The sequence below is a fragment of the Rattus norvegicus genome, chromosome 1, assembly GCF_036323735.1.
Source record: "Rattus norvegicus strain BN/NHsdMcwi chromosome 1, GRCr8, whole genome shotgun sequence".
NCBI classification, from domain to species: domain Eukaryota; kingdom Metazoa; phylum Chordata; class Mammalia; order Rodentia; family Muridae; genus Rattus; species Rattus norvegicus.
The window spans coordinates 44,191,201-44,215,872 of record NC_086019.1 but is presented as its reverse complement, the minus strand read 5'-3'; the positions used below and the strand labels follow the sequence as shown (position 1 = coordinate 44,215,872).

General features: G+C 41.6%; 1 protein-coding gene across 31 annotated transcripts in view; it reads left to right on the top strand.

The window, feature by feature from the left end:
* The window catches only part of Syne1 (spectrin repeat containing nuclear envelope protein 1), a 471,163-nt gene that overhangs the window by 172,930 nt on the left and 273,561 nt on the right, over positions 1 to 24,672 (top strand). For all 31 annotated transcript variants that reach the window (XM_063270573.1, XM_063270583.1, XM_063270581.1 and 28 more), the window contains 12 exons: positions 1,239 to 1,406; positions 2,940 to 3,104; positions 4,187 to 4,327; positions 7,115 to 7,275; positions 9,151 to 9,301; positions 13,023 to 13,250; positions 13,610 to 13,708; positions 16,098 to 16,285; positions 16,858 to 16,981; positions 18,952 to 19,118; positions 19,742 to 19,895; positions 22,497 to 23,125. In XM_063270573.1, the coding sequence (XP_063126643.1) occupies positions 1,239 to 1,406; positions 2,940 to 3,104; positions 4,187 to 4,327; positions 7,115 to 7,275; positions 9,151 to 9,301; positions 13,023 to 13,250; positions 13,610 to 13,708; positions 16,098 to 16,285; positions 16,858 to 16,981; positions 18,952 to 19,118; positions 19,742 to 19,895; positions 22,497 to 23,125 (2,375 nt within the window). The remainder of the gene's footprint in view (positions 1 to 1,238; positions 1,407 to 2,939; positions 3,105 to 4,186; positions 4,328 to 7,114; positions 7,276 to 9,150; positions 9,302 to 13,022; positions 13,251 to 13,609; positions 13,709 to 16,097; positions 16,286 to 16,857; positions 16,982 to 18,951; positions 19,119 to 19,741; positions 19,896 to 22,496; positions 23,126 to 24,672) is intronic.

Here is a 24,672-nt window from a genome sequence, read left to right as displayed (position 1 = left end):
TGGAAGTGCACTGAGACAGAGAAGTCTTCATTAGCTGCTAACCAGTAATACTAACTCGTTCTAAGTTTAATATGTGTTCCAATGGAATGAGCTCTATTCCATTATAGGATGCAGTATTTAATCGTTATGTCTGTTAGGGCTGCTTCGTCTCACTTGGTGTCTGAGTAGGAAGCTTAATAAGGCAAGATGGAAGCAATCTAAAGGTCAAGTGTTTGTGAGAGGGAAGGTAGCATAGAACGATAGGTAGTTTTGGAAGGACCTTTTCAACAAATGTTCTGTCATTTTCTTCATGATTTCTCTACCCTATTGGTTTTAAATCATTTGGTTTCTACATTTTGTATGAGGTATTTTCCCAGCCAGATAGTACTTAGGAGACTATAATCAAAGGACCTCAAGACATGAAGTATAAGATAGAAAGAACTTTATTATCGTACTTTTCCTATCAAGCTATGCACATTTTTCTCTTCTTAATTTTAGAATAGGTCTTTAATGGGGTGCAGAATACTGTCCAATGAAATGAATCTTTCAGTCCCTCCAAGTGGCTGTACCATCAAACAACAATTAAATAAGGTTTAAAACTATGCAATGTCATAGAAATTAGATATATATGAATCTGGTTTTACCTGTTGAGGTATATTTTATGTATACATTTAAAATATGTACTATCTCATCACCTCAAAGGGAGTGATTTCATTGAAGGCATAAACTGTGAAGTTATGAGTTCCCGAGATGTAATGTATGGCGTGACAAACAAAGCTATTTCTTATATTTGAAACTAAGACAAGAGACTCTGAGTCTCTCCCAAAGAAAATTTGCATGTGTGAAGTAACCGAAGGGCTAATGAGCTTAGAGAAGTCATTTCTGAGAGCTGGAGCCTGGCACAGTGGCTAAGCACACCGGCTGCTCTTGCAGAGGGCTGAGTTAAGTTCTGAGCACCCCCGTGGCAGCACACAACCATCTGTAACTCCAGCTCCCGGAAATCTAATGCCCTCTCTGGCCTCCGCAGGCATGAAGTATGCATGTAATGTGGAAATACATTCAGGCAAAACACTTATTCACATCAAATAAAAATGAATATATTAAAACTTGAAGCCATTTCACAATGTGTACTAAAACATCTCACTGTGTAGCTTAGCTGCATGAAATGTTAATTTGTCCATCTCAGCTCCATTTAAAGATACTCCACAAACTTTGCAAAATAGCACATGATTTACTTCTTTTCTTCTATAACAATTTAGGTTGAAAAGATGCTAAGCAACTTCGGAGAATGCGTTCAGTACAAAGAAATTGTGAAAAGTTCCCTTGAGGGGTTGATGTCAGGCTCCGAAGAAAGCAAGGATGAGGCTGAGACCATCCTTGACACAGAAAATCTGTTTGAGGCGCAGCAGATGCTCCTGCGTCACCAGGTAGAGGCCTCTTTGTTCGCCATATGCACGATGCCTAGAGATGAAGACCAGGTTCTGACATGGGGGGATGGAGAAAAGGGGAAAGGAGAAGGAACTGGTCTGATAGCTCAAAGTACTCGGCAATTCTGTGCTCTGCTCTCTCTGACAAACAGGACAAATTCCTAGACGCTTTAGTTTGAAAAACTGTAACTTGAAATGCCAGATGTTTCAGGCGAGTTTGCTTTTGCAAAAGGTTGCAACTAAAAAGGAAGGAATTATATGTATGTATGTATGTATGTATGTATGTATGTATGTATGCATGTATGTATGTATGTGTGCATGTATAGATTTGTATCTATATATGAATGTATGCATATATGAATATATGTATAGTTGTGTGTATGTGTACACGTGTGTATGAATGTATGTATGGGTATATATGTATGCAAATAAGTATGTATGCATATTTGTATGTGTGTATGCACATATTTACAATCAGCCTATTTTTTTGGTGATAGATTGAAAACAGGACCTTAACATTAAGCTCCAACTCTACTGAACTACAACGCTAGTTCCCAATAATGAGTTATTTTAATTTAGTTGCTTTCTGACAGTCTGGTGGTAGACATTAAAATATATGCACAAATGGAATATATTAATTATATATAAGTGTACTTATATATGCTATACTTGCCTATAAGTATATATATGAGTATATAAATTTGTATATATACAAATATATATATAATATAATAATATTATATATAAAAATATATAAACTATATCAACAGATTAACTATTCAAATATATACCCAGGATGAAGAATTCTTCATATTTGCACTTGTACATCACAGTTGATTAAAATGGAGTGGGACTTTTTAAAGATAGAAAACAATTACTTGAGGACCATCAAATCAATTGTTTACCAAAATATTTTTGGAGTGTTGCATATTTTAAATGTTCTTCAACATCACACACAATTGAAATACTAAAACTAGGGCTGGAGGGATGGCTCAGTGGTTCAGAGCACTGACTGCACTTCTACAGATCCTGAGTTCAAATCCCAGCAACCACATGGTGGCTCACAACCATCTGTAATGGGATCTGATGCCCTCTTCTGGTGTGTCTGAAGACAGCTACACTGTACTTTATATAATAAGTAAATGAATGACTAAATAATAAATAAATATCTTTAAAAAATACTAAAACCAAATTATTTACACCTTGACCATTCAGAACATAAGCTATGTTTAAGTAATACCCATCTTTGATTTATTCTCAGTTCCTGATATTAATGTTTAAACTGTTCAAGCCTATACCTTGTAAGGCTTTGCCTTCTACACCTCTGATAATAGCATGCTTATAGCCCTGCATAGCTTCAAAAAGAATAAAATGTATAAGTCTGGTGGTGCTGGTACATGCATTTAATCTCAGTACTCAGGGAGCAGAGGCAAAGGCCAGCCTAGTTCTCAGAAAGTTTCAGAACAGCCAGGGCTACACAGAACAACAAAACCAAACAAATTTACTGGTCATCTATTGAACAACTGCTTCCAGCAAAAGACAAAGATGATATCAGCAAAGAAGAGAGACCTCCAGCAGCAGATGGAGCAAGGACAGCAGGGTGGGCAGGCAGGCCCAGGTCAAGAGGAGCTGCGGAAGCTGGAGAGCACCCTTACAGGCCTGGAGCAGAGCCGGGAGAGGCAGGAGCGTCGCATCCAGGTAGGGCTGTGCTAGCAGGAGCTAGCTCAGCTATGCTAAGGCTGGATTGACTTCCTGTCTCCAGCAAGAGCCATGGTTCACTTCTGTTGCTGATGGTGACATTTTCTTAAGTACTTTACCTGGATTATTTTTTGTCATAGCAGAAGCTTCTGGAGATGGTGCTTGTAAATAGTGTATTTTGCACACGTAGACACGGATCTCAGTTGCTTTCCTCATTGCGCAACAAGAAGCAGTTTAAGGGCAGAAGGGCTTCTTCTGTTCAAGGGGCTGCATTCCTTCATGGTGAGAGAGGCCTGGAAGCAGAGGGAGGGGCTCACTGGTCACACCGAGTTTACAGTCAGGAAACAGAGAGTGAACAGGAAGTGGGGACTAGTTACCAAATCTCAAGGCCCGCCCCCCTAGTGTGCCACTTCCTCTAGCAGGGCTTCACCCCCTAAAGTTTACACAACCTTCCTAGTCTGTCCCATCAGCTGTGGATCAAGTGTTAAACATATAATCCAGTGGGAAACATTTCACCTTCAAATCACAACACTGCTTAAGAGTGATTCGTGGCTTTTCCCCATGTCACGGGCAGTTCAGTAGTGGAACTAAGATGCAAAGAACATTTGTCTGAATCCACGAACCTGCCCGTATTGCTCATGTCCAGGAAATACAGCAGCGACACCTAAGCCATCGTGTTCTGTGGGTACTGACGACACACTGCCCTAAAAATGATCTTGAGTTTTTGCTACTTATTGCTCTTGCTCAGTTCTGTTCTTCTCTCTTGCTACTCCACCCCTCCTTGCCAGTGATCGACAAGTCAGTTCCCTCTGGTCACCTAGGTACATGTTCTCACTGCATCTGTAGGAGCACACGACTTTACCTCTGCTGGGGAACTCGGGAGTCATCTGAAGACCTAGACGTGGGAAGGACGAGCTTTCAAAGACAGCAGGATCATCTTTGGTCTGTGTGGTTGTGTGATGTCACACAGGCTACAGTTAGCAGCTTAGGGAATCCATGAAGGAGAAGGCTGCAGTGTACTAGGATCCAGTCTGGTCATTTGCAATGTGGCATGATGTGTCGCTCATTTACTTTTAATTTAGGTCAGCTTGAGGAAGTGGGAGCGGTTTGAGACAAACAAGGAGACGGTGGTCAGATATCTCTTCCAGACAGGTTCCAGCCATGAGCGCTTCCTGAGCTTCAGCAGTTTGGAAAGCCTGTCGTCAGAGCTGGAGCAGACAAAGGTATGCAGCTGATTAGATCAGTGCACAATGCATCAGTTCTTGCTGTTCATTGACGGCCGCTCTTTTCAGCGCACTGTGGAACAAGGGTGTAAGAGGGACTTACACCTTAAGAACTAAGATTTTCACGAAAGTGGGAAAGGGTCAGTTCCTGAACAAGGGTGTGTATAAACTGTTGGATCTCTGGAGGTAGTAATATTCAGGGCTCAGTCGAGTAAAAGCATTTGGAGGTGGAGGACAGACAGAGGATCCGGGAAGGGGGAGCACTATCAGACGTGAAAGACTTAGACGTGATGCTTTAATACTGTAGTGGGAGGTAGAGGGACTTAGACAGCTGGCCCTTGGTGCCAGTGACGAAACCAAACATGCTACTCCCCTGGCAACATGGAACTGTGCCATCAGAGAGTTCTTAAGAAGGCCACAAGGCCAGCGCTGTGCCTTGGGACGTGAATGTCTAAGCAGATACAGCATCAGAAAGGATGGAAGTGTGGCGTGCTGGGAGAGTTAGAAAGTGCTTTCAGTGCCATGGAAGTGCTATGTCCCAACAGACACTGTCACCCAGGCATGCGGAATCAGCACCTCTGCCCCCTTTGACCACCTTGCTAACTCCGCACGGTTCTTAATCCTTACTTTACCCAACAGCCCTTGGGTGGTTGTGCTAAGGGACGCTGGCTTCTTCTGAGGGTGGGTATGGGATATGTTCACATGGCAAGGCCAAGTTAGATTTCACAGCAGACATGGCCTGGCATGGACGTAAATGTTCAGAGAGGCCGAAGCTTGCTTGGCTAAGGAAGAGCAGACCCTGGTTTTACCTATAGTGCTCCCTGGTGAGAGCCAGTTCTTTCCTAATGTGTCCATGGCCGGTCATATACCGTATTCTCTGGGCTTGGCAGTGAACCCCATTCTGGTTTTGTTTAATTTTGTTTTTACTAACCCCCTCCATTCTTTGAAGGCCTCTGCATTGCAAATTCCTGTGGTTAGTTCAGGTAAAACACTATATATGCTATATGTATGTATATATATACTATATGTATATAGATATGAATATATCATATATAGCATGTGTATGTGCATGCATATAGGCACAGTAACACTGATTGACACTTCTTATTGCATTTGTGGAATTTGAGGAATTAAAACACTGAGATTCATGGTCTTTAAAAATGGATCGGCAACACCTGGCAGCGCACAGGCAGTCGTGAGAGCTTCAGTGCTATGACATCAGCAAGCATCACACTTCAGGTTGCTGTACATCTCTGTGCCATGAGGAAGCTCTGCCTAGCTTTATCTGAGCCTCAGGTGGCTTCTCTGTCACAGTAGTGATGCTCACCTGACACTATTAAGTCTTTCAAACAGGAAGCTATTCTGGTGAAATTTCACCTTTCATGGTTCTTATAATGATTTCCAAATTGATCCTTGGAAGTATAGTCTTATATGGAATTGCAGAATAATTGGGAGAGATGTTTTGAATGACAAGTTGCCTTTTACAAATATTTACAAAGCAGTTCTGGGCTGGCTCTTCAAAAAGAGGGAACCTGATGAACATTTAAGGCTCTTGTCAGATTTTCTTGCATGAGAAGAAATAAGACGTTAATTTTTTTCTCTCAAGGCACCAACATTTAACTCTTCTAATTTAATATTCAACATTATTTACCTGACAAAAGCATCTATTAGCATCTAGAACATAGGAGAGCCTCATACAAATTGAAATTTTTGAATTAAAATACATCAGAGTTGCTGAAAAGCAGTAGGTGGAATAAACCAGTTTTTTTTGTCTGTGTGCAAGCTGTAAAAGTGATAAACAGTACCCGCTAGTGTAACACACTTAAAAATTAATCTGCTAGTGGATGCTGAGTCCTCGACCAGGAAAATGTGATATGAACATTTCACACTCACACAAGAGAGTCTGAAAAGTCACCCACCAAAGTGGGCAAACAAGTGGTTCACAATTGTAGCACAGGCTTGACTCTTAAAGCACAGTTTTGCTAGAACTGGGGGTATGGCTCAGTTGGAAGAGTATGCACCCAGCACACAGGAAGCCCTGGGCTGGAGTCCTCCATGGGTAAAGCTAGTATTGTAGTGCATGCCGACATACTCAGTGCTCAGGAGGCAGAGGCAGGAGGATGTGTTCAATTTCAGATAGTGACCTGGTTGGCTTACATGAGCTTCTGTCTCAAATATATATATTTATATTTATATTTATATTTATATTTATATTTATATTTATATTTATATTTATATTTATATTTATATAGTGTAGTCATAAAATAAGATTGTGCAGCATTAAGGACAGATTATATTATTCCTAAGGAACAAATAACTTCTTCCTACAGAGAAAAATATATAAGAAAATCCCCAGTGTGTTAGACAAGCTACCCCTCTATTAGGTAAACAAATATATTGGTTGGCCCACAGATCTACTGTCCCTATGTTTAAAGGATCAAGAACTACTATTTTGTGAACTGACTGGTAGAAAACGAACATATTCTGAGATAAATTAATGACTCTCAGAATCTCAGCACTCAGAGCTCAGAAGATAAGCCCAAATGAGGAAAGTGTGGAAAACATATTCTACAAAACCAGTGGAAATGTTTGAAGCAAGCAATCTAAGTTAGCCTGCAAGCCTGCAGAATGTGAGTGTGTCTTAGCATTAAGAGCAGTGTATGGGCGTACCTTGGCTGATCTCTGTGGAATATGCTGTTGACCCTCGGTGCACCATCCAAGAGTGTAAAATGCTTACCTAACAGTTCCTCCATCTTTGTTTTGTTGTTCTGTTTTGTTTTTCCCTAGGAGTTTTCTAAGAGGACGGAAAGTATTGCCACCCAGGCTGAAAACCTTGTCAAGGAAGCCGCAGAGATGCCACTGGGGCCCAGGAATAAGCGCCTGCTTCAGCAGCAGGCCAAGTCAATCAAGGAGCAGGTCAAAACTCTAGAAGACACACTAGAAGAAGAGTATGTGCTTCACAACTTCTAAACTTTCCTCTCTGGGATACAATCCCAATAGTGTCTCCTGTGTCTTCTATTCCAGTCTTTCGGAAATCTCAACTTGCCATCTGTGTGTTTCAAACTGTCTCAAGGAAGCAACTCAGTTCAAAAGAAAAGTGTCCTCAGTCCAGGGACTGGTATCCATAATAACAAAAGGATATGAGGGATTTGGTGTTTGCATCTTGAAATGGGATATTCATCACTAAGCCATATCTATTCATTTCTGTGGCCTTCACATAACACAGAGGCAGTCTAAAAACTAACCTGCAACTTTTTCTCCTTTTTCCTATTTCATTATACTGCCACCAGTTAGAAGTGGGATTTTCTGACAGCGTAGATCTAGGTCTAAGCACACACTATGTGTAGTACATGTTTCAGAGTCGAAGCTTGTATGTGCCCAGTGCCTCCGTATTCAAACTACCACGGATTCGTATAACCCTTCCAGAAATTACCTGCAAAACTCTACCTTGCTTTTAAACATTAATATTGATCTGAAAAGAATAAATACTATCTTGGGTCCCTGGAGATATCCTTCTATAGAGTTTAAAGAAGACAGGATTTTGATATCATAGTCAATATTCTTTAAAATAATATTACAACATTTTTTATGTAGCGACACATTGAATGCTAGTCTATGACTCTCAAGTAATAGGACTGCACTTGCAAGAGGGGTTTCCGGATGTGAAAACTATTTTTAGTACTCTTGGGGCCTTGCATTGAACATTTTTTATTTGCCTAAACTTTAAATTTTGATCAACATTTTATTTGCAGTCAATTCTGACTTTAAATTTTGACAACCTTATATTTGATATCCATCACCAAACTATGTCAACAGCAAATCTGAGACTATATCAGAAAGCAGGCTGCTAATAAATGGATTGGAACATCCATTTGAAGCTAAATCTTACGTAAAAAAAAAAAGTCGAACTATAAGATAGATGGCATTTGCCTTTCTTACACTGCTAAGTGCATTAGATAAACACAGGGTACAGATTTAAGTCTGTGACACTACTGAATTTGACAATCAAATTGATGTCATTATTTATTCTTGGCATCAAGTGCCTTTTATAATCAGGTATACCTTCCCTTCATCCAAGGACATCAGTTAGCTTAATGCTGAAGTGACTTGTATAGTTTCTTCCTGAACCGAAAGCCATGTTTACTGGGTTATGTATCCAGAGCTAAACCCCTATTGATTAGAGTCAGCATGCAGAGACCCAGTGTTGTCTGCAGAAGGTTAGGGAGCTCACAAACAAGAGTTTACAAAAGTCTTTTGGAATCGGGTGATTTTTGAATAGCGGAGATCGTTGTAGGCTATAAACCAAAGGCTTCGCAAAGCAGTTGAGAGCGGGTGCTGCCCTGTGGCCTGCGATCAGACCATGGCTCTACCTGGATTCACAAACATGTACTTTACCAAAGGATTTTAGTGTCAAGTGTTCCATCAGAGCCCCTCCTTGAAAGCAAAGGCAATCGATCGAACTACCAAACCCCAAAAGCCATTCTGGGAGAGTTCCCTATTCTAAGTTCTGAGGATGGCTGCTCCTATGCAGAGCTGGACCACGCTGGCCCATGCCCTTTGGAGCCAGCACAATTGCAGTCAGCGTGCACGCTGCCACATAGCACTCGCACTGCCTTCCCCGAAGCCCGTCCCCAGAAGAGACAGGGAGGCTGGGGTCAGAAAGACAAGTCATCTTGAGTGTGTAGGCTTTCCTGCACAAATATTTCGTGCTTTGAAGGAATCAAATATCCTCAAACCCTTTCACAGGGTGATGTGTAGGGGGGAAAATGTCTTGCTGTTCTTTATGGAGATACTGCATTTTAACTTAATTTGGTTAATTTTAGTATTAAAACCATGGAAATGGTGAAAACCAAGTGGGATCATTTTGGCAGTAATTTTGAGACCCTGTCCAACTGGATAACAGAGAAAGAAAATGAACTCAGTTCCTTGGAAACGTCAGCCTCTGCCATGGAGATGCAGATCAACCAAATCAAGGTGACCTGCGCCCACGTTCCATTAATCTCTCTTCCTTTAAGAACATCTTTCTTATATATGTATCACCAAAAGCTCTCTGATCCCAGGACAAATCTTCCGTTCTTCTGTGGCTCTTTTAAGTTAAACTAACGCCAAATTGAGAGGTCGTGATGGATGACAGTTTATAGATCAAATCGTGTATTAGTATGGTCTGACTTACAGATCCAAAGTCAATATTGTGTGCAATATCATTAAACTATTTTTATGGTTGCATTCAGTATTCTTTTCCTTGATTTTGGTTTGATGCCCATGCAGTGCACTGTTTATACATTTATATATCATGAAATGTATACATTATCTACCACTGTTCTTTTTTACAACCATTCCAAATGTCAGACTCAAATATTAGCTGTGTTAGCCAGGCATGGTGGCACATGTCTCTAATCCCAGAAATCACAAGGGAAAGGGTGGGAAGACGGCCACAAGTTCAAGCCCAGCCTGATCTACATAGTGAGTCCCAGGCCCTGCTGGATACATAGTGAGATTCTGTTGCAAAAGAAACAGACAAACAAAAAAAAAAACAAAAAACAAAAACAAAAACACCTCCACCTTCTAAAACTGCATTAATGGAACTTACCCTTACTCACCACAGGGGGGAGGTAGAGAATTTTTCTTTTCCTTCCCTTCCCTTCCCTTCCCTTCCCTTCCCTTCCCTTCCCTTCCCTTCCCTTCCCTTCCCTTCCCTTCCCTTCCCTTCCCTTCCCTTCCCCTCCCCTCCCCTCCCCTCCCCTCCCCTCCCCTCCCTCCCTCCCTCCCTCCCTCCCTCCCTCCCTCCCTCCCTCCCTCCCTTCCTTCCTTCCTTCCTTCCTCCCTGCCTCTCTTTTTCCTATACAGAAAGCTGTTAGACCTGATTGGTTGCTGTATTCTTTTTATTTATGATCTTCCTGCCTGGACAGAGTCTTTCTGATGCATGAGCTTTCCAGCTGATGGAAGAACTAGGTATATGGGTTACCACTGACCATTCTAGTAGAGCAGTGAAAAAGTATGGGCTGAAAGAATTGTGATTGGAGTGATCATCCTTCTCTTAATATAAACATACACACTCATACATACACAGACACACTCACAGACCCACACATACATTAACACACATATACACACTCACATATTCACACACTCACACATACACACACACATTCTCTCTCTCTCGCACGCACATACACTTTAAGAATTTTCTACATGTGTACAATGTATTTTGATCGTATCTGCCAGATACTCTCCCTTCTTTTTTTAAAATTTATTTATTTAATGTATGTGAGTACACTGTAGCTGTCTTTATACACACCAGAAGAGGGCATCAGATCCCATTACAGATGGTTGTGAGCCACCATGTGGTTGCTGGGATTTGAACTCAGGACCTCTGGAAGAGCGGTCAGTGCTCTAAACCACTGAGCCATCTCTCCAGCCCGATACTCTCCCTTCTAAGTCCTTCCAGACTCCCATCATGATCTCCTCTCAACTTTATCAATCTATTTAAATATACACTCTCTGGTTTATACAATTTCACACCACACAGGTTCAGATTCAGCCACTTCCTTCTGCTGTTCTCTTCATTAGTTTTTGAAGTGGGAAACCCTTTGCCATTGTGTTCTATTAAGAATAAAATAAATGCCAAGTCGAGGACACATTTTACACTGACTCAGACCATGTGCAGGGAGGGAGGGGGATAGGTCATCCTGCCGACTACTGCTTTTCCTCATCCTGTGCAATGGGAGATCCATAGGATGTGGCAAACATGGCCTGCTGTCTTCTGTCCTGTCCAGGAAAGCAGCTCTCAAGCCTAAAATAAAATTTATGAAGTATTTTAATAAAAACCTCTCACTTAATCATCTTCCCTAAATTCTAAGGAAAAGAAAATTTCCTTAGGATTCCACCACTTGTAGATCATTCGGTCTTAAAGCTTCTCCTTTCGGGACTAAACCAACATTTTAGGACTTATTTTATTCATTCAGTAATTCATTTACTGTAATGTTTAGTCTTATCATAGCACTTCTGAGCTGTAAAATTGATTAAAATTAGAAAAGTTAGAAATATTTAATACATTTTGACACGTCCAAAATAGCACTTCAAAATGATCTGAAATATATTAAGTAGATGTAAATAGCAAAAAAAAAAGAAAGATATGTATCAGCAGAAGCAACAATGGAGTGGAGTCCAACAGCCTTCGATCTAGAAGGTTCACGTTCTAATTCCAAACACTGCTCAGAAAGGTTAAAAATGCATTTTCAACATCCCTTTTCACTTTAAATCAAGCTTACAGCAATAATTAACGGGGCATTGGCATGTCTGCAAAGACAAACTCAGCTGCCATCATTGTACGTCTTTCCAAGTCAATGCTGACAAACAGTCACTCCACAGCCCTAGGCTCACCTTCCACTGTTCTCCGATGGGATATTATTCTATTTACCACAATCTCAGGATCAAAGTCGATGGCTGTGGTCATGAGTCAGTGGATGACATGGGTGCATCATTTCGTTCTTAGTTAAGGTTCTTCCTGTTACGGGCTGCAATTATGCAGACAATTCATGAACACATATTAAATAATACACATTCTGAACCCAGGAGCATTTTGTTTTCAGAACAGTTTGATAAGGACAGGAAGAGGAGCAGAGACTCTATGATCAGATAGCCAAAACCTAGCTGGTGTTCTGCCATAGCCAGGCATGTGAAAAAAAGAATTTGAAAGGGTTACGCCAAGTGGGCTTGAAGGTGACATGAGCTCTTTCCAGTTGTCTCATCTTGACAGAGGTCACAAACGTATTTGTCCTAGCCCAACAGCGTCTTCCACTTACTTGCGTCTGAAACTTGATATAATACCTTTACATAATTCTGTTTGACTTGCACGATTCCTTGGAGGAATGACTTTCGTTTACTCCATCTATGGGACCCCACCCACCCAACATTGCTGCTCACACAGCCTCGGTAGCTCTCGGTTCTTTTCCTGCATTGGCTACTACTATATAAAGTATCTTTTCTTTCCCAAATTAAATGGATGATATGTACACATTATTTTTCTATAGACTACCTAGCCAGTGAAGAAAGCAATGAGTTCCCAGGCTCTTTGAGAATTAGTCAGATACTAAAATTCTTAGACTAGGTGTATCTGTTTCCCCATGATTGGCTGAGTATGTTCAGGAGTCGTATAGTGGAAAACCGCTGGCCTAAGGATCAAATGATAAATCGTCAAAGGCTGTTTTCACGGGTGAGGGCAAAAGGGTTTAGTGAATGCAGCATAAGTACCCTATTGCCCTTGGAAAAACTAAATACATGCAAGCGTTACTATTTCTGTGAGTTCCTGAAACACGCCAATTCCATACATCCGCTGAAATAGTTGATTGATAAACACCATACTTGTCTGTCTTCAGAGTCACCGTGAGAGCCTAGCCACAGCTTCTTGCTTACTTCACCACAAGAAGTAGCTCTTTCTCTATCCTCGCCATCCAGCCAACACAACCACCATTGCTAGGCAATGTGTTTTGTGTGTTTCTATGCATCTCTTCTCTCTGAATGAGGTCAGGAAGTGAGCAGTGTCTGTTCGCAGCTGCTTGCTCCCCACCTGAGCATGTTTAGACATCAGTGAAGCAACCTGCTCCCATAGTGTCTGCTGTAGGTTCTGTGCACTGTGAAGGCGAGCCTGTTCAGTCCACGCTGACTTGCTTCTTTTTCTTGTTTTAACTATCAGGTCACAATTCAAGAAATAGAAGGTAAGATCGAGAGTGTTGTAGGGCTGGAAGAGGCAGCTCAGTCCTTTGCCCAGTTCATTACCACGGGAGAGTCTGCTCGCATCAAAGCCAAGTTGACACAGATAAGAAGATACTGGGAGGAACTCCAAGAGCATGCACGAGGCCTGGAAGGGGTAATCCTGGGCCAGCTATCACAACAGCAAAAGTTTGAAGAGAATCTGAGAAAGGTAAGAGCTGGTCCAAGTAAACTTAAGTTACATATTTAGTATTCTATAGAAGTGCAGTGAACATTCCAGAAGGGAGAAATAAAGACCACATGTGAATAACCCAACAAATGGTTACTAAGTATAAAATTATTTATATGGGACCTTTGGAAAGAGATATACAAATGTCATTATACATTGAGTTACGGTTAAGTCTAAACACTTCTTTCAAATAGGATACATTGATTTTTAGATTCCATAGATGCATGATTTTAGAGTGGGATAAAATCATACCCAACAGATAGATTGCTGTCTTCTCGATAATTTCCTCTCCCTCGATATGTATCTTAAATTATTTTTATGTCCCACCCCTTTTTTTTTAGATCCAGCAATCTGTGTCTGAATTTGCAGAGAGGCTGGCTGAACCGATTAAAATATGTTCCTCAGCTGCAGAGACATACAAAGTTCTCCAAGAGCATATGGTGAGAGTGTACTGTTGTACTTTTTCATATTTATCCACTCAAAAATTTGGTTACTCCTACTTGAAAGGAAAACAGTAAATATTTCAAGAGTTAAAGTTGGAAATATTTTATGTTAGTTGGGGAATTAAATGCTTCAAATATAGTCATTTGTTGTTACAAGATGCCCAAGTATTCATATATATATATATATGTATATATATATATGTATATATATACACACATACACACACACATATAATAGTTTATATTAACTGGAATGAAGAAAACTATTTACTGGACTGGGGAGATGAGTGAGTAATTGAGTAAGTAAGAATCTGTTGAAACCCAAGCACCCACAGAAAATCAGGGCAGAGGCAGAGACAGGAACGCAGGGGCAAGCTGGCCAAGTAGACTACAGAACAGCTAGTCTGTGTCCAGAAGAGAGCTTGCCTCAATCAGCCAAGAATGATTGAGAAAGACAGGCAGCCTCAAATTTGAGTTTCCACATTTATACTACACATGTAATTACACATACAAACACACACTTGCATGCCACAAACACACACATGCCCATACATTTTGTATACATGGGCATATATATTAGATATACATTCTCTTCTCATCAGAATATATGATGTTTTCAGATTAGCTCTAAATGAATCCCTTTCCCCTTCACCACCATTAAATGTGAAGGAAAGTACAGTGTACAGATCATATTTTACACGCGAACAGCCATGTTTAAATGTCCTTCCTAACAGGTTTCTGAGGGCTGGCTCTTTTGACCAGGCTACTTTACTCCTCCTTATTGTCGGTCTTCAGCAAGGCAGCCGACAGCCTTGGGAGCTTATAGAGAAAGGCGCAAGCATAGAGAATCATGCACAGAGGCACGAACAGGAAACATGTCGGCTCTTATGCAAAACAACACACACTGCCCCTACTCTGTGAGCATACACGCACACACACACACACACACGCACACACACACACACACACACACACACACACACACACATCTCTATTATAGAAGAGGGGGGCTGGGAGTGGAGAACAAATGATTAACTGCACATCTGGAGAGAGAAATGCCATCTAGGCTGCTTGACTATGTTCAGCACGGAAGCTTCTCTGTTATTTATTCATTTTAATATAAAAGAGAGGAAGTAGGAAAATCCAATTTGATTATCCTAACATTCAGATGATGTTGAAACATGGGAAAAGACAGCATTCTGATTTTTTTAATATTTAGATTTTAGAACAAAACATTTGGACGCAAGTCATTCTTATGTCTTGAGTTTCTGATATGGTTAAAGAAAGGAAATAAATTGAAAATGTGTTGGGATTTTTAGGAGGATTAATTTTTAAAGACTTAATTTTTATTATTAATTATTAACTATGTATATATGGGTATAGGCACATCAGTGCTATGTCAGTGGAGGCCAGGGTGGGCATCAGAGTCCCTGGGAGCTGCCCAGTGGTGGGTGCTTTAGAAGGCCACGCCAGGGTCTTAGCTGCTGAGCCATCTCTAGCCACAAAGATGAAATCCACACGTGTAACACAGACCACACGGCACCTGCTCTGTTCTGTTTTTTTATCACCAGCACCAGTGTCTTCATCACCCCTGGCACCAAAACCCTCGGCTATGAATCTTTGTATATTTCTGCAGATATAATAGCACCTTAAATGTGGTTTCATAAGGGAAAACTGGGATCTTAAAGTTTCATATAGTCAGCATATAATGAATAGTAATTTTCACAAATTATGACTGAGGTTGTTCAAATATATAGTCTCATGTGCCCCCCGACCCAGTGTGTTATGTGTTAGACACAATTTTGCCCTGAACATAGTTGTCATGACTTTTCTAAAATAAATAAATAATACATAATACATAATAAATAAATAAGAACTTGTTGCCAGGAGTGATATGGAGGTCAGAGGGTTACCTACAGAAATCAGTTGTCTCCTGTACCATGTGGGTCAAGGTTATCAAAGTCAGTTGTCATGCTTGGTGGCAAGCACTTCTACCCAGTAGGCTATCTCACTGCCGTAGCTTTATATCATAACTGGGGAGGTCTAGCTCCTTGCAGCATCTTTCTCTTCACATTCAGTGTGTCTTGCTGCAAACCATGCAGGACACTCCTTGGTACCATGGCTGCCTTTGTGGCCTAGGGAAAAGCCTTTGTCATGAGGAGTCTCACTGAAAAGCAAGCCTCGCTCGTTCCTGCTGTTGCCATTGTCCAGCTGTCCCTCTCAGCCATAGTCTTGATGTGTGTGATTTCAGTTACCTGAGGTCAACTGCACGTTAGCGATACTCAAGGGAAAATTCTAGAAACGAATGGTTCATACATTTTAAATAACCCTCGTGACTACAGGAAAAGAACTGACAGGATGAGTTCTCTCTGCTCTCTCCCCTCAGGATCTCTGTCAAGCCCTAGAGTCCCTTAGCAGCACAGTTACTGCTTTCTCGGCCAGTGCCCAGAAGGTGGTAAACAGAGAGTCCTCCACCCAGGAGACTGCAGCCCTACAGCAGCAGTATGAGGAGATACTACACAAAGCCAAAGAGAGACAGAAGGCACTGGAGGACCTGCTGGCCCACTGGCAGAGGTGAGCAGCTCTTGGCTTACTCTCCATGGTGGATGGGAGAGTGCATAGGAACTGTTTTCTAGGTCAGTGGTTCTCAATCTTCCTAAGACTGAGACCCTTTAACACACTTCCTCATGTGATAACACTCTCAACCATAAAATCACTTTTGTTGCTACTTCCTAACTATAGTTTAGCTACTGTTATGAATCATAATGTCATATTGTAAATATTTTTTGAGATCAAGGTTTTCCAAGGGGTCATGACCCACAGGTTGAAAGCTGCTGCTCTAAGTGGTGGGTAATAATCACCCTAGATATAAGACGAGTGAATTCGCATGTCTACTATGAGGTATCATTGAGACATAGACCGGAGAGTAGAGAGGGAGCATGTGTATCTTTATATATTTTACAGATATGAGAACACGTGTGTGAGGGTTACCATGCAAAGGAATGAAGTTTATCACTTTGACATGCAGGAATTCCACAGCCAGTGTACATGACTTGTGACAGATCATGTTGGACTTGCTGACCTGGAGATTTTTGTCTTCTAGTGTCTTAGTTGAAATCATACAATTTTTCTCTCTGTTTTGTTAGGTTGGAGAAGGGACTATCACCCTTCCTGACCTGGCTTGAGCGATGTGAAGCCATAGCACGCTCACCAGAAAAGGACATTGCTGCAGACAGAGTCAAAGTAGACAGTGAACTGCAGTTAATACAGGCAAGTTCAAGCAGGGTGAGGACGGAAATGGAATGGTCTTGTGTGCTTGCATTTTAAAGGTAATTTATTGATTAAACTCTTTAACTCCCTTAATTAAATTTAACCATTCGGAAACCATCCTTTGCCATCAAGATGCACTGAAACAAAGAGAGCACTCTGGACTAAAGACACAATAGCAATGGAAACTTCGTGCTGACCTGTGTCCATGGTGGCTTAGAGAATTCTATAGCACTGTGTAGCATCTGAGTATCATTCAGCTGAATGTCGCTGGCATCCAGGAGAGTGGGGAGATGCAGAAATGATAGATAAGCTATATCTATGGCTGCAAGTATAATAGCTCTTCCTTTGAACGTATGTGATTTTTTTTAAATGAAGTGAGGGTTTTTTTTGTAAGAAATACTAGAATGTAGAAAGAAATCAAGAGTGACTGTTGCATTCAAGAATGACAGGAAGAAAAGACGAAGGCCCAGTGGGAAGACAGAAAAATGATGTAGCTAAAAACATCCTTGAGAATTTTCTAAACTTAAATTAAAAAACCACTTTTATTATTGAAGCTGCAGACAATATGAATTATTTTGGTTTATTAATAACGTGTTTAGAGGATGCTAGCTGCGCCAGAAAAGTCAACAGGCAAACTTGTTTCTAAAGAGAAATTGATTGTATGGTAGATACAAGCTTGACTTTCTTCACCACTCTTCAGTGTAACTAGAAAACAAAGCAGGGGCCTGCTAGTTTTATATTGTTTCTAGAAGTCTTACCCCGTAGCGTCTGAACCTACTGCTCACCTTCTGGCTTCTTTCTCCATGACTTTGGGAGGATGGTGTGTCTTTTCCTCCTCTAACTTATGATGCTTAAGTGTTCTTCATCTTCCCTAAAAGTGCTTTCCAGAAAGCCCGGGGCTGCCCTAGTGACAAGGGGGTCACGACTCAGGTTCTTTTACATGTGTGAAAAGGTAGTTTCAGAAAGAGAGGCACATACCCACTCTCTGCTTCTGTGAGGCTTGTGTTGGTCTCCTTGTTCCTCCTGTTCATTGAATGAAGCAAAAGATATTGACTGGGTACCTGCCGTGAGCCAGGTGCCACGTGGAATAATGACGCTGTACACATGAACAAGGTTTAGGCAGTGAGAGAACGAAGAGAGAACACACACCTCTATCACAGGGTCTGAACACTGCACTGTCAGTCGAGTCCCCTCTGGACTGAGGCCTGACTACATTGTTCATATCCAGCTCACCTCCTGGCCTTGCTTACCAAATGTCTTCTCTCAGGTGTCCTCCCTAGCATTGAATCCAACTCTGCCCAGGAGTCTTCCTTGCAACCATAGGCGGGTACTCCATCCCTTCCTGCCCCGGCAGAATTGTTTGCATCCTGTGTGGGACCTCGAGAGGAAGCAAAAAAAAAAAAAAAACAGCTTAATGAGTCTTCACTACTATGAAATGTCATCTCATTTGCGACCATTTTAACTGCTGTCACCTTTGTCCTTTCTCTTGTTAGTAAGAGCTAAAGGTTTTATGTGGCCTTGAAAACCCCAAGAAGCTCATTGCCTAATTCATCAAAAATAAAAATAAAGCCAATGTATTATGTAGAAATAAAATGAACAGTTCTTAAGTTCTTCTGTCTGGGCTAAGAAAGTCTCTAAACAGAGCAACACCATATTCCCAGTGTTTGGAATAGCATCTTGACTTCCAGTGGAAGTACAGTGATCTCTTTTGCAGTAGATTTTCCTTGATTCTCTTTGTCTACTCAATGTGAGAAAAACTCACAGCTCCAAATTTGCCTGGCCCAATACCCAAACACTGAAAACTCCTACAGGCCTTACTATTATTTAAAAACATGTGTCAAAGGTGATCTAGAGCCAATGATAAAGCCAAGCGACAAGTCTCTCTGACCTTTTCCATGCAAAGCCAGCCTCCAGCGATCCTCTGGGTCAGTCCTGTTAGACTGAGGCCTATCTTGCATTCTATTCTTCAGGCTCTGCAAAATGAAGTCGTGTCCCAGGCCTCGCTCTACAGCAATCTCCTTCAGCTGAAGGAAGCTCTCTTCTCAGCGGCCTCCAAAGAGGATGTGGCGATGATGAAGCTGCAGTTGGAACAGCTGGATGAACGCTGGGGAGACTTACCGCAGATAATCAGCAAAAGGTTAGTTCTTCACAGAAGGGCTTCTAATAATGCCCCTTTGACTACAAGGGTGAATGGTATGTTTTGAACTTATTTAATGTGGCTGTTCAAGGACTCATTCTGGAAGAGATAATACCTACTTCATCATATATTTGAATCCAGGCTTCATATTGATCCATGACATCCGTCAGAAGAGAACAGGAGTTATCTATTCCAATAAATTACATCTGGCTATCACCCTTAGTGTGGGCAGTGGGGAGGTATGGGGGTTGGGGTGTTTCTGGAAGCTGGGCAAAGAAGGAAGGCTTAGACTGGAGCTGGGTGGGACAGGCACATGAAGAGGTACCCCATGGCATGTGGTGATGACGCTGTTGGATCAATGGGCACGACTCAGATGTGGTTGATGGGTGACTTGGTGGGGAAGCCCAGAGAAGGAACAAGCCATCACAGTGGACAGGTGGACAGTGGTTCACTGAGACCAGGAAAACCATGAGAAAGGCAGAGCATGGGGCTTTGAGTGTACTCAGAGGTCTGGCTTGTCTGTGTATAACTGTTTTACTTTGCTCAGGAAATAAGTTCCTTCCCCAAAGTGTAGCAGGAACCGTTCTGTTCATGGCCACTGAAAGACCCACTCTCCCCAACAGGATGCTTTTCCTCCAGTCCGTGCTGGCCGAGCACAGGCAGTTCGATGAACTGCTGTTTTCCTTCTCTGTCTGGATTAAGCAGTTTCTCAGTGAATTGCAAATGACTTCAGAGATAAATTTAAGGGACCATCAAGTGGCTCTTACCCGACACAAGGTAAAATGGATTCTTTCAAGATGGCAAATAGATGCATTTAGAAAAGAGTTTGTCGCCTTTCACTGACCCGGGTAGATCTTATTTGCTCAACCTGTGATCTAAGGACCTGAAAAGATGGGGTGGACTACAGTCTAATGCTGTAGACAGCCTTGCTTCAGTTTCTGTGTACTTTTACACTCGAATGTAACAAAGGCAATGAGCCAAGGAAGGTTGTGACAGGAAACATGCAAATAAAGATCAGTAAGCACATACTAAATATTAACAGAGTAACCCTTTCTCAGAACTTTCTCAGGACAGACAAACTTAAACACAATTGCCTTGTGTGTAGCATAGATTGTTTCTCAGAAAGCAAGAAAGCAAGGCAGAAAGGCAATATCCAGATTCAGGGTACACTGACCAGATTGGGTTCTAGAGCAATGATCTGATATGCAACAAGAATAAATATAAATTTATCTATATAAATAAATAAATTGGGCCTTATATAAATGTTTGTCACAGGAGGCACAAAGTCACTTCTAAAAACAACCCAGGAAACAAAATGCACCTGAGGTAAAAGGCCCTCTGCCTTTTTTTTTTCTGGCTCTCCCAGGCCCCTGAAGACATTGCTCACCATGCATCGTCCTTTTGAATGTATTCTGTCAAAAGTCTTTAGTTCAAAGGAACAGCACACTTAAATACATACATGACAATAATGTTGGCTTTTTTTTATTTGTATGAAAGATGGCTTAATAATTGAACTTAGGGATCCAGCCAATGTGTTGGGCAGGTAAATCAAACAGACGAAAACCACTTTGGGTAAATCAGGGTAACTCCAGAAAACAAACAAACAAAAAGCCACCCTGTAAGTTGTAGCACAAAATGTTAAGGATTTCCAGTTTTGAGTTTTCCATTTTGTTTTGGTCCAAAAACCAAAGACACACAAATTCCAGTGTTTGAAAGACTCATTTCTTTTCATTTTTTACTCAGTATAAAAGTGGGTGCAGTCATGAATTATCAATATTCTTCTTACTCATAACCTATGAATCAAATCTATTGTGGTACTATTAAAATCCAAAATCAGATATCGATCAAGCATTGGAATGCTAGCGTTTCCTTATAGACTCTGTATAAAACTCTTAGTGTTTCTGAGTATTTATTCTATGCTGGCTCTGTGTCCTCTCTATGAAAGGAAAAGTAAACCTCCAGTAAACAGGAGACAGTTTTACAGCTTAAAGCAATGATTCTCCACCTGCAGGTCAGGACCCCTTTGGGAAATCGAATGACTCTTTCACAGAGGTCACATATCAGATATCCTGCATACCAGGTATTTATATAACAGTAGAAAAATGACAGTTATGAAGTAAAAATGAAAATAATTTTATGAGGGTCACCACAACATGAGGAACTATATACTAAGGTGTTGCAGCATTAGAAGGTTGAGAACCACCAGCTTAGAGGAAGGCACTGGTTGAAACCTGTGGCACTCCAAAGAGGCTGAGATGCTGTTTTCTGAATAACTCAATTTCAAAGGATTGGCTCTCAGGTTATTCACTGACCAGAACCAAAGACTTTCAAAAAACTAACATCTCAAAGGGACAGGGAGATTGGACCCACTTAGTGGGTTTTCAAGAGAAAAGTCTCTTAAGGACAAATGAGGGGTGTGGAGTGAGAAGTTGTTTAACTGCCAAACTGGGGACTATTTAAAGGAATCATGGTCAAGATTAAAACAGTAATGGTTTCTTAGTGGGGGGAGCAATGTTAACACTGATGAAAATCTTCTGCTGGATTTTTAACTATAGTTTGTTGTGAGTTGGTCAAAAATCCTATACAGTTGTCTCAAATAAAACATAAATGAGAAAATAATTAGGTCAGAGTTGTGTTCTATGAGGCATACATACATGAGCAAAATAGGAACACATATAAATGTTTACAAAAGCTTCTACACTACAGATAACTGAAAGATACTTCATTTATTTTTAATTATGTAAATATGCGTGCATATATGTGGGTTTATACATGTGAAATGCAGATGCCCACCAAGGCCTGGAAAGGGCATTGATTGTGAGCCTTCAGGAAGGGCATGAATCACTTGTAACCACCGAGGCATCTCTCCAGCCTCTGTGGATGACTTCCAATAACTAAGCTACAAGCCGAGGAAACAGCTTGGTCAGTAAAATGTCACCCAGGCACAAGATCCAGAGTTTGATCTCCAGGATCATGTAAAACACACAGACATGGTGGGTAGCATGTATTCATAATCCTAGCTCTGGGAAAGCAGTGATAAGTTGATCACTGAGGCATGCTAGCCAGCCTGTCTCACCAAATCGGACACCTTAAAGTTCACTGACCACAAAGAGGAGAGCAATTGAAGGAGACACCCTTCATGTTGACCTCTAGGTTCGACATGCATGTATGTAAACATGCATGCCAAGACACATATGGATAAGTGCATACACACACGGAAATACAACTAACTAACAACTAACTAACTAACTAACTAACTAACTAACTAACTAACTGCTAGACTATCAATTGACTGCACTATCTACAGTGAGATTGCAAACCTTTTTGTTTGTGCTAACTGTAGTGTGCCTGAGATTCAGAGCCTCTCTTCCCTTCCAGGACCATGCCACAGAAATAGAGAAGAAAAGAGGGGAAGTAAAACATCTTCAAGGTCACTTAGCACAGCTGAGGAGTCTGGGTAGAGCTGAGGACCTTCACCCACTGCAGAGCAAGGCGGACGACTGCTTCCAGCTCTTTGAAGAGGCCAGTCAGGTAGTGGAGAGGCGGAAGCTGGCTCTGACCCAGCTAGCAGAATTCCTCCAGAGGCATGCCTCTGTGTCTACTCTTCTGCATCAGCTCAGGCAAACAGTGGAAGCCACCAAAAGCATGAGTAAGAAGCAGTCTGACTCCCTCAAAAAGGACCTTCATGATGCTATTCAAGACGTGAAGACATTAGAATCCAGTGCTATTGGTCTGGATGGCACCCTGACCAAAGCCCAGTGCCACCTGAAAAGTGGGAGCCCCGAGCAAAGGACGTCCTGCAGAGCCACCACCGACCAGCTCTCTTTAGAAGTAGAGAGGATCCAGAACCTTCTGGGAACCAAGCAGAGTGAGGCGGATGCCCTGCTGGTATTGAAAGAAGCATTCCAGGAGCAGAGAGAAGAGCTGCTGAGAAGCATTGAAGACATTGAAGAGAGGACGGACAGGGAGCGGCTAAAAGAGCCCACCCGCCAAGCTCTGCAGCATAGGTCAGAAACCTGATGGATGCTGGTCTCTGCTGCTTGTTCTGAAGTTCATTTTCCTGCAAAGCTTTAATGGTGCCCTATGTGGGCAACTTTGCATTCTCTTTGCTCTGTCTCTTTGTGTGTGTGTGTGTCTCTGCCATCCCAGGGATGTACACACTCCTCCCATTTCTCTCTCTCTCTCTCTCTCTCTCTCTCTCTCTCTCTCTCTCTCTAGATAAATGTGCACTTGGAAATTGTTAAAATTTCTTTGATTTCCCTAAGGACCTTCCTAGGGACAGTGTATGGACACTCTGAGACCTTACCTACACAAGAGCCCATACATCCTAGTATCTATTATCTTATTCTTGCAAGCAATTTCTTACTATCAAGAATGCAGGCAGAAGGGTTGGAGAGATGATGGCTCAGCAGTTAAGACCATGTGCTGATCTTGCTGAGGAGTGGGGGTTGACTCTTAGCACCCACATGATGCCATACAACCCTTTATAACTTTAACTCCATATTGAGGGAATGTGACACACTCTTCTTGCCTCTCTGGGCACCAGACATACACATCCATCCATCCAAGTACTTACACATACACATAAAATAAAAATAAATCTTAAAAAACCATAATGAATATAGGTAAAAATCCCTAGAAATGTGTGGTTCTGATGATAAAGGGATCAGAGAATTCCTCCCTGAAGAGGTAGGTAAGGAGTGCTTTGGTCAGGACTGGCAAGCTTATCGTTTGAGAGTGACCAATGGTAGAGCTGAGGCAGTGGATAGAATGGTTCTCCCTTGCAAAGAGTCCAGCAGAGAGACAGGTGGTCACCTGACGTCGGTGTTCATTACTTAAGGGGAAGTCAGTGAGCTTGGCAAAATGGTTCTCAGCACTGACTTTAACCCTTTGCCTGGAGGAAGCAGGAGGCAGGCAAGAGGCTTCGAATGAAGATGGAGATTTTCCAGGAGTGTTCAATGCTAAGGCAAAAGAGCTGGGAACCAGCTCCCTTAATAGATTTGAAAGTGATCTTCATTCACTACTGTAACCTCCACTACAAACTTTCTTTTTTTCTTGGTGAATAAAGCCTTGTTACTGTTGAAGAGATTGAAGCCAGGCTTAGGCTTTGAAAGCAGAGAAACTCTGAAGTGTGCTTCCGCCTGGGTCAACAGTTGATGCAAATTATTGTCTCTGCCAAGACAACTGTCCTTTGTGCAGCTCTAATCAGAACCAGCCAGGAAGCAAAGCCAGGAATGTGGTTTTCATCAGAAATACAGAAGGCACCTTATCATATCATTTGGCATAAATATGTATCAGAATGGTTTAAAAATAAATTAGTAAGAAGGAATAAGGTTTGAGAAAGTAAAACTAACCTTCAAAGTAAAGAAAGAAAATATTTCCCGTAGCACATCTAGGGAGTTACCAGAAGCATTATTAGTGGAAAATAGCATACCTCTCTCAGCTCAGGCCAAGCAGACAGGGCAGTGTGTGTGTGTGTGTGTGTGTGTGTGTGTGTGTGTGTGTTTATGTGTGTAGGTTGGGGGTTGATATTCTCAAACTGCTGCAAATGAAG